Source organism: Elgaria multicarinata, chromosome 23 (assembly GCF_023053635.1).
Source record: "Elgaria multicarinata webbii isolate HBS135686 ecotype San Diego chromosome 23, rElgMul1.1.pri, whole genome shotgun sequence".
Taxonomy (NCBI): domain Eukaryota; kingdom Metazoa; phylum Chordata; class Lepidosauria; order Squamata; family Anguidae; genus Elgaria; species Elgaria multicarinata.
In genome coordinates this window covers 2,369,595-2,379,866 of record NC_086193.1, presented here as the reverse complement: position 1 = coordinate 2,379,866, position 10,272 = coordinate 2,369,595, and the positions used below count along the sequence as shown (strand labels likewise).

Sequence of the window (10,272 nt, the reverse complement as noted above, 5' to 3'; positions counted from 1 at the left end):
CCTATCGCCTGTTTTCAGTTTCGTGGTTTTTTTCACCGAGGGAAGCAGGACTCTTTTGCGGTGATGGGGCCAGTTTACAGAGGGGAGGCGCGGGGAGGGCGCGACTAGAGGAATTCGTTGATCCCGGAAGGGGAAACGAGCATCGAATTTCAGCAATGTTCTCCGAAGCTCTCCTGGGTCGGGCGCCAGAGCACAGGACTGGAAACAGCCGGTAGCGAGAAAGCAGTTCTCCCTTCTGCGTTTCTGCGGCCGTTTTTCGGTCTCGAGGCTGTTCACGCAGCGGAACGCACCCCAAAACGCCTCGACAGGAGCCTTCCAGTTTGGGTTCTCGAAGCACAGAGTGTGTTTCGTCAGATGCCTCCCCAAGTCCTGCTCAAATAGAGCGCCAGCAGACAGGAAAGAAGAGTCCCACACACACACCCCAACCCAACAAAATTACCAGCATCCACCAGAGGGTCGGCCACTATGTCCCCCGCAACGGTCCGGGAACGCCGCCGGCGGTTCAGAGTTCGTCGTGGGCCGTTTTGGCGACAATCAGCACTTTGGACAGCTCCGAGCGGAATTTGCCTTCCTTGTGGGTCACTGGAAGGGGGAAAAGAGGGCACACGTGGGGTAAACGGAAAGGGGGATTGGTAGCGATTTTTTTTTTACCCGGCTTGTTGGCTGAAAAAGGCCCCCCGGGTAATTGACAGACAGCCGGTAGCGAGAAAGACAGTCTTCATAAAGCCGCTTACAAGGGCTGTTATTACTCAGACAGTAATTTTAATATTGTGATTATTACTAAAAAAGGAAAGGAAAGGAACCTCTCGTGCAACTCTTGGAGGGACGCCAGGTTTCGCTGACGTTTTCTTGGCAGGCCTTATAGCGGGGTGGTTCGCCGTTGCCTTCCCCGGCCGTGATTACCTTTCCCCCAGCTCGCTGGGTACTCATTTTACCGACCTCGGGAGGATGGAGGGCTGAGTCGACCCAAGCCGGCTGCCTGAACCCAGCTTCCGCTGGGATCGAACTCAGGCCGTGGGGAGAGTTTCGGCTGCAGAAACTGCTGCTTTACCGCTCTGCGCCACACGAGGCTCTGATTATTACTAAAACAGATTATTATTAAGGGAGCTTGCAATCGAAAAGACACGACACGAAAGGAAAAGGGAATGGGAGGGAAGAGGGGGGAAAGCAAAATGGTGGATGCACTTGGGTGCAGCAGCTACTCCAACCACCAGGGAGGGAGCAACCTGCGATGCGTGGCGGGAGACGGTCCGTTTTCTGGAAAACGCACATCACGGTGAGCAATTCAATATTCCTTGCTCGCTAACCTCACACCCGGTTTGGACGGACCCCGTCCAAAGTTTAAAGCGACTTAGACAGCTAAAAACGGTTTCAACAAAACACTAGACCAGTTTAGACGATTGCTGTAAATGCCCCGTCATATGCCACTGAATGCCTGACAATAGAAGACAGTCTTCATGTGACAGTATTACCTTCACGCAGGCCTCGGTGAAGAGCTCATTCAGAAGTCAGATTCCGGCTGGACATCAGGAAAAACCTCCTGACTGTTAGAGCAGTGCGACGGTGGAATCAGTTACCTAGGGAGGTTGTGGGCTCTCCCACACTAGAGGCCTTCAAGAGGCAGCTGGACAACCCTCTGTCAGGGATGCTTTAGGGTGGATTCCTGCACTGAGCAGGGGGTTGGACTCGATGGCCTTGTAGGCCCCTTCAAACTCTACTATTCTATGATTCTATAAGTTGTGGGGCCACCACTTAAAAGACCCTCTCTCTATTAAGACTTCTCTGCCAGAAATTCTATTATTAAAGAAATAGGACCTGCAACGAATTGCTGCAGTGTGGCGAGGTCTCCCGCCGGCCAATCAACCAGGCCCAACACTGGGATACTCCGTTCCTGGTTTTCCATTCCCAACTGTCAGTCGACACGGGCTGTTCTGCAGGGAGGGGAACAGTCACGATGAGGTTCCCTCCCCACTTAAGATTTTCGTTACATTTCTGCAAGTTTGGGGTTCCCTCCCCCTGGCGTGGGGGGGTGCCATTTTGGGTGCACTCACCACGTGGGCGTTGGAAACAGAGGAAGGATGAGCAGAGGGAATACTTGCCGTGGCTGCCAAGTGCCTGCTTTCAAACCTGGCATAGATGTGCGGCGAGAACCACGTCATGCCACTCATAACTACCTCATGCCACTAGAGGGTGCCAGAGGGTTAAAAACAACGCATGTCTGTCTCAGCTACATGCAACCATAGAATCATAGAATCAAAGAATAGCAGATTTGGAAGGGGCCTATAAGGCCATCAAGTCCAACCCCCTGCTCAATGCAGGAATCCACCCTAAAGCATCCCAGACAGGTGGCTGTCCAGCTGCCTCTTGAAGGCCTCTAGTGTGGGAGAGCCCACAACCTCCCTAGGTAACTGATTTCATTGTCGTACTGTTCTAACAGTCAGGAAGTTTTTCCTGATGTCCAGCCGGAATCTGGCTTCCTTTAACTTGAGCTCGTTATTCCGTGTCCTGCATTCTGGGAGGATCGAGAAGAGATCCTGGCCCTCCTCTGTGTGGCAATCTTTCAAGTATTTGAAGAGTGCTATTATGTCTCCCCTCAGTCTTCTCTTCTCCAGGCTAAATCTGCCCAGTTCTTTCAGTCTCTCTTCCTAGGGCTTTGTTTCCAGACCCCTGATCGTCCTGGTTGCCCTCCTCTGAACCCCCTCCAGCTTGTCTGCGTCCTTCTTGAATTGTGGAGCCCAGAACTGGACGCAATACTCTAGATGAGGCCTAACCAGGGCCGAATAGAGAGCAACCAGGACCTCACGTGATTTGGAAGCTATACTTCTATTAATGCAGCCCAAAATAGCATTTGCCTTTCTTGCAGCCATATCGCACTGTTGGCTCCTATTCAGCTTGTGATCTACAACAATTCCAAGCTCCTTCTCGTTTGTAGTGTTGCTGAGCCAAGTATCCCCCATCTTGTAACTGTGCCTTTGGTTTCTATTTCCTAGATGTAGAACTTGGCATTTATCCCTATTAAATTTCATCCTGTTGTTTTCAGCCCCGCACTCCAGCCTATCAAGATCCCTTTGAAGTTTGTTTCTGTCTTCCAGGGTATTCGCTATCCCACCCAATTTGGTGTCATCTGCAAATTTGATCAGCGTTCCCTGCACCTCCTCGTCCAAATCATTAATAAAAATGTTGAAGAGCACTGGGCCCAGGACTGAGCCCATTTCCCAGCAAGGAAAAAAAGCTGCTGTTTTGGTTTTACAGCCAATTTGTCCAGTTCACACACACACGCTGCCTTTCTGGGCATTCCTGCCACAACAGAGGGCAATCCCCTCTGAGAAGGGTTTCCCACTTCCCTCCGGCGACTTACCTGCCGTTTCTGTCACGATGAATTCCTCCTCCTTTAATGGGACGTCGCTCTGCCCTCTGGAAGCGGCCGCGGACTGCAGCGAGACAGAATGCGTTCAGCCAGGGGGAGGGACACGCCAAAGACCTATCTAAGTGTTTCCATTCCACCCAGCATCGGGATTAATCGTTAAGCACACCAAGAAGATGGCCTCAAAAGGAGTCAGGACATGGAACCATTCGGCTCACCAGGTTGTACCCCTGGTGCGAACGGTCCCGGCGATCCACTTAGGAGGGGGATCATACCTCAGGGGCAGAGTACATGCTTTGCACGCGGAAAGTCTCGGATTCAATCCCCAGGTGGGAGTAGGGAAAAAACCATGCCTGAAAACCCTGGGGAGTTTATTTATTTATTTATTGCATTTTTATGGAACCAGTTACCTAGGGAGGTTGTGGGCTCTCTCACACTAGAGGCCTTCAAGAGGCAGCTTGACAAACATCTGTCAGGGATGCTTTAGGGTGGATTCCTGCATTGAGAAGGGGGTTGGACTGGATGGCCTTGTAGGCCCCTTCCAACTCTGCTATTCTATGATTCTATGATTAGCCCGCCAAGCCCAACCCGCCTCCCCTGCCAAGAATCCGACAGGACTTACGTAGGCCACGCCGTACTCAATCTTTGCGCCTTTCACTTCAGCGTTAAACTGGGTAAAGAAGAGGTAAGACTTCCCCTGGGGCCTAAAATGAAAAAGCGAAAGGTGACAGCCGTGGTGTTACAGAAGAAATTACATACAAATTCCAACTACCACAATTAAGAGGGGAGTGGCCTCATCTGGATGATCGCGTCTTGGCTTATTAAGCCAAGATACAGACAAGTCTTTTCTGATGACATCACCAAACAAACCAGAATGACTTCCATTAACCATAGTTTCCTGTTTCACTTGAAGTGGGGAAACTATGGCTAACTGCTTTGAAACAGGCCGGGATATTAAACCAACTTTAAACCACAGTTGATATCCTGACCAAACAAACCAGAATGATTTGCGTGAACCATAGTTTCCTGTTTCATTTGAACCAGGAGACTATGGCCAGCTGCTTAGAAACAAGCCGGGATATTAAACCAACTTTAAACCAGGGTTGATATCCTGACCAAACAAACCAGAATGATTTGCGTGAACCATAGTTTCCTGTTTCATTTGAACCAGGAGACTATGGCCAGCTGCTTAGAAACAAGCCGGGATACTAAACCAACTTTAAACCAGGGTTGATATCCTGACCAAACAAACCAGAATGATTTGCGTGAACCATAGTTTCCTGTTTCATTTGAACCAGGAGACTATGGCCAGCTGCTTAGAAACAAGCCGGGATACTAAACCAACTTTAAACCAGGGTTGATATCCTGGCTTGCTGAGAAGCTGCTAACTGTTGTTTCCAGTTCAGACAAAACAGGGAAGGATGGTTAATTCGAGGCTTCCTGGTTTAATCGCAGTTTACACAAAGGGAGGAGCCAAGTAGCTGTGTGTGGGAGGAGCTCAGGAGGTAAAGCCTCATTCATATCTTGGCATATTAAATAGAGATAGGGTAGTCCTGAACTGTCTCACCGTCCTGCCGCGTTTGGGAATCAGCGCCGAAGCCGTGTGCTCGGTTTGTCCCAAGCTTGCAGAGAAACTGAGGAAGGGGCGAAAATTATTGCTCATCCTTCACAAAAGGGGGAGAAAGGAAAATGCCGCTTCCCCTGGAATTTACCAGGCCACCCTTCATACTTCTGGCCAATACAACACGCCATCTCAGATGTTTCTGAGCTCCAGAACACTGTGGACAGTGAGAGAATAACACGCCCTGCTGATTAATCCTTGCTTAACTGGGTAGCTGCCCCCACCCCGGTCCGCTCCCCCAGTGCTGTGATTCTCCTGACTGCAGGGTACAGGTGCAACATGGGAAATCTCACACACATCCATGTGTGCACACAAAGGGTCAGGAAACCAATAAAGAGAAATATCATTCCTTCTGTTTCTAATGTCCAGACATGAGTGCTGATGTTTACCCGGGAGGGGGAGGGATTGTCATTGTTCACGAGAAGAGTAGGAGGAAGACCACCTCAGTGAAGGCTCCCCCCCAGTCAAATGTCACCCCCACCAGCCATACCAGCACTCTGTACTGAGGCTGGTGAGAGTGGGAAATGGAGCCATTCCACCAGCCCCGGTAAAAGAAATACTTCATTTTTTTCCTCTTCTCAACACATCCATCTTTCCTCACCTGTCATGTCTTTTTACATTGTAATCCTGCGAGTGGGGACCGCCTCGTTTGACTAATTGTAAGCTACACTGAGAACCTTTTTTTTTTACGGAGGAGGGGATTAAAAATACGAAAAAAGAATAAGCAAGAGACACGTATTCACAGGCTTGATGGAGTCCCCATGGATTGGTGGGGAAGAAAATCCACGGGATATTGAGGGGGAGGGAACGTGGTCACCACGGCATGCAGATTGGCTGCCGGAACAAGGGGAAGACAGAAAACTAGGTGGGAGGGAAGGAAAGGGAGGCATGGCTGGCTGACTAAACAGAAATACTCTGTACTGCAACATTTTGTTACAGTCTCCACTTGTTCATATTTTTAAAAAAGGACAGGAAATTATACGCACCTCCAGACTGAACAAGAAAAGAGCAAGTTGTCTTCGCTGACGCCGATACTCATCTGCCATTGCTGGAAAGAGAAAGAGGGACAATCAGGGACACACACCTTTTATATGAGGATGATCAGGGGTCTGGAAACAAAGCCCTATGAAGAGAGACTGAAAGAACTGGGCAGGTTTAGCCTGGAGAAGAGAAGATGGAGGGGAGACATGAGAGCACTCTTCAAAGACTTGAAAGGTCGTCACACAGAGGAGGGTCAGGATCTCTTCTCGATCCTCCCAGAGTGCAGGACACGGAATAACGGGCTCAAGTTACAGGAAGCCAGATTCCATCTGGACATCAGGAAAAACTTCCTGAGTGTTAGAGCAGTACGATAACGGAATCAGTTACCTAGGGAAGTTGTGGGCTCTCCCACACTAGAGGCCTTCAAGAGGCAGCTGGCCAACCATCTGTCAAGGATGCTTTAAGGTGGATTCCTGCATTGAGCAAGGGGTTGGACTTGATGGCCTTATAGGCCCCTTCCAACTCTGCTATTCTATGATTCTATCCATCGAGCTCCTGTGCTCATTGGATAAGCAAATAGCCCGGAATCTCTTTAGCCAAGAACACAACATGGGCAAAAGCATGTGGTGTGCCAATCTGAATACTCAACCATAGATTTATCTGCAGCAAGCCCTAAAACACATTCCACTCAGCACACCGCGATTACAGCTGAAAGTGTTTTTCCGCCACCCAGCCAAACTGATGGGTTGTTTCCCTCACACACAGACACAAACTCTGCTCATCAACTTTCGGTCGCCGATGCTTCACATCTTTTAAACAGGAGGGCTCCCACCCCAGAATTCGGGCTAGCAGGAACTAAACCGATCCCAGAAATGGAGTCGCTCACCTCATTCGTCCCGCCCTGAGCAGCGTAGGTAAAAGTGCAGGCGTAGTCGCCCTGAAAATAAAAGAAGAAAAAGACCCAAAAATACAGGCTTTAGAACTCTGCACATTCTCTTTCTACCACGTTCTTAGTTACAGGGCATTAAATTAGTGTGACCCTATGAAAAGGAGGGCAGGGCTCCTGTATCTTTAACAGTTGCATAGAAAAGGGAATTTCAGCAGGTGTCATTTGTATAGATGGGGAACCTGGTGAAATTCCCTCTGCATCACAACAGTTAAAGCTGCAGGAGCTATACTAGAGTGATCAGATTTAAAAGAGGGCAGCTTTAACTGCTGTGATGAAGAGGGAATTTCACCAGGTTCCCCATATATACAAATGACACCTGCTGAAATTCCCTTTTCAATACAACTGTTAAAAATACAGGAGCCCGGTCCTCTTTTTCATAGGGTCACCCTAATAACATGGAGAGGAGGAGGAGGAGGAATATGTACGCCACCTTGGGTTCCTTGCAGGGGGGAAAGGTGGGATATAAAAGGTGGGATCTACAAGCTCAATCACAACTTTTAAAGCTCAGCTAAAAACTTTTCTTTTTCCTAAAGCTTTTAAAACTTGATTTTGCTCTGACTTTATACTGTTAGTTTTACCCTACCCAGTGCCTGTTTGGTGCATTCTCTTCCCCTCCTTATTGTTTTATTATGATTTTATTAGAATGTAAGCCTATGCGGCAGGGTTTTGCTATTTACTGTTTTACTCTGTACAGCACCATGTATCCTCCTCCTCCCTCCCAATCCCCTTTCCTTTTGTGTCATGTCTTTTAGATTGTAAGCCTGTGGGCAGGGACTGTCAAGAAATACTTTTGTAAGCCGCCGTGAGAGCCTTTTTTGGCTGAATGGCGGCATAAAAATCCTTAAATAAATAAATAAATGTACATTGATGGTGCTATATAAATAAATTAATAATAATAATAATAATAATAATAATAATAATAATAATATAAATGCATGCATGTAGGGGAGGAGAGAAAGAGTGAGTCTCAGCAGGGTCTTTCACGCATTAGCCCCGAAGTAGAACTGAACCAAACTTTTCCCCACTTGGCCACTTTCTACGGAAGCCCGGCAGGGCCACGCCGTCCCACCCCTTCGGCTGCTCAAGCCTGCAGCACCCGCCCCCCGCCCAATCAGGAAGCGAGAATTCTAGCCCTGCCGCCGCTCCAGCCAATCAGAGCGCCGCCCTCGTCGAGCTCCGCCAATCAGCGGGCGCCACCTCTCCCGTCCGCGTCCTCACCAGGCTCCTGGAGAACGAGTGGACCATCCCGCCGGGCCTCACGTCGAACTCGGCCGTGCTGGGGCCTCCCTCCGACCCGACCGCCGGAGGAAGGAGGTGGAGGAAGAAGGCGGCCGCCGCCAACGCGTCCCGAAGCCTCCGGCCGCTGACGAACCTGGGCGCCGCCATCTTGGGAGCAAAAACTATGAGGGGGGACGATGGCGCTACGGCGAGTCGGAGCGGTCAAATCGCGCTCATTTGCTGCTCGCGCAGCCGCTTCGCTTCCCTGTGATGCCGAGGCGGCCATCTTTACAACAGGCAAAGCTGCCCTTACTACGACAGTTAACTCTTTAGCGCCTCTTTCCCCAACTTTTGAAATGTGCTGGGCTACGAATTCCATCAGTGTAGCGGGCTCTGTGGGATGATGGGCGTTGTAGTACAACACATCTGGAGGGCACCAGACTGGGGAGGACGCTGCTTTAGGCTCCAGTCCTTTGGTCCACTTACCTAGGAGTAAGTCTCATTGAATTCAATGGGTTTTACTTCTGAGTAGACATATTTTAAAGAAGCTCAAGATGGATAGAAGTAGTAATTATTTTTGTAAAAAAAAAAAGGATGGTCCAGTTATGGAGAGGCAGTGTGGTGTACGTTCCTTTAACCCCACAACCTCTCCAACAATTTTCTGATTGCTGATTGTTTATCTTATTCAATCTAACCGGGGTTAGGTACCACCTCCATACAATTTTAAAATAATTCTCTTTTATTCTTACTGACATATTTCTCAACGCTCTTTGTTTCCATAATCCCTCCCAACCCTGTTGTCCTATTTGTACCTTCAAATCTGTCTCCCAAACCATTTTACCTGAATTATCCACCCTCCCTTTCTCCACCAATATTCTATATATTTCACTCATCAACCCTTTTAACACTGTTCTTTTCTCCCTTTCATTTTCTTTCTTAACTATTAATTCCTCAAACTTCGTTAATTCTCTACAATCTCCATTATCTCTTACCCACTTTTTAGTCCACTGTTCTAATTGCCTATAATTTAACCAAGTTAATTTTTTATCCTTAAGAACCTCTTCCATATCCTCTCTTGTGTTCATTCCTCTTAACCATTCCCTTGATTTCATTTTATTTATTTTTCTATTTTTTTATTTTATTCCCCCCCCCCCCCCATTCTTAAAAGCTTGAAATCCTTCTCCTAAGGCTTAGGAGTAAGAACTTCAAGGAAGATCTTCAAGGGAAATACATGGTCTTCTGCTCCCTTTTGCACCCCTGAAATTGAACTCAGTGACATGGAAATCTAAGCCGGTTTATCAGAATCAGGGCTGTGCGTCCCTGGGTTGTTGGGTTTCTTCCACCCCTTGTCATGCTGACGTGGTCATGCATAGCCGTTGTGTTACATCAGGAGTACCAGTTCCTAAAAGCCGTTTCTTCTTAACTCAATGTGGTCCATATCATAGGTTCATGTTGCACAATCTTGGATCAAGCCGGCTTAGGTCAACCCCCTTCAAAGCCATTTCAATCAGGCCTGGTTCTGGAACAGAAACTGCTTGGATCGCCTCGTGGGATAACGTTCGCTGGGAGAGAAACAGGGGGAGCGTGACCCTCCTGATTCTCTTGTGCCAATTTATTTATTTTACTGAAGCATTTATATCCTGCCCTACAACACAAGGATCTCAGGGAGCCATACAGATAAAATCATATGCACGGGCACGGTAAGGGACTGGATGAGGGCTAACAAACTGAGACTCAATCCAGACAAGACGGAGGTACTGTTAGCGGGTGGTTCATTTGTCCGGCGAGGTGATGTTTGCCCTGTCCTGGACAGGGTTGCACTCTCCCTAAAGGATCGGGTCCGTAGTTTGGGGGTGCTCTTGGATCCAGAACTGTCACTTGAGGCACAGGTGAACTCAGTGGCAAAGAGCACCTTTTATCAGCTTAGGCTGATATATCAACTACGCCCTTATCTGGACTGAGATAGCCTAGCTACAGTGATCCATGCTCTGATAACCTCTCGTTTGGATTACTGCAATGCATTATACGTGGGAAAACGGTACGGAAGCTTCAGCTGGTACAAAACAGGGCAGCCCATTTACTAACAGGGACTGGCCGGCGAGATCACATTACGCCAGTCCTTTTACAACTTCATTGGCT

The 10,272-nt window shown here is 48.5% G+C and overlaps 1 protein-coding gene across 1 annotated transcript; it reads right to left on the bottom strand.

Annotated features, from left to right (window-relative positions):
• Window positions 1–8,321, bottom strand: MYDGF (myeloid derived growth factor). The gene is made up of 6 exons (XM_063146997.1): window positions 8,134–8,321; window positions 6,853–6,903; window positions 5,972–6,033; window positions 3,987–4,068; window positions 3,359–3,431; window positions 1–582 (listed from the first exon to the last, which is right to left on the bottom strand). The coding sequence occupies exons 1-6, from the start codon at window positions 8,299–8,301 to the stop codon at window positions 503–505; spliced, it is 516 nt and encodes a 171-aa protein (XP_063003067.1). The 5' UTR covers window positions 8,302–8,321; the 3' UTR covers window positions 1–502.
• Between the last annotated feature and the right edge of the window lie 1,951 nt (window positions 8,322–10,272).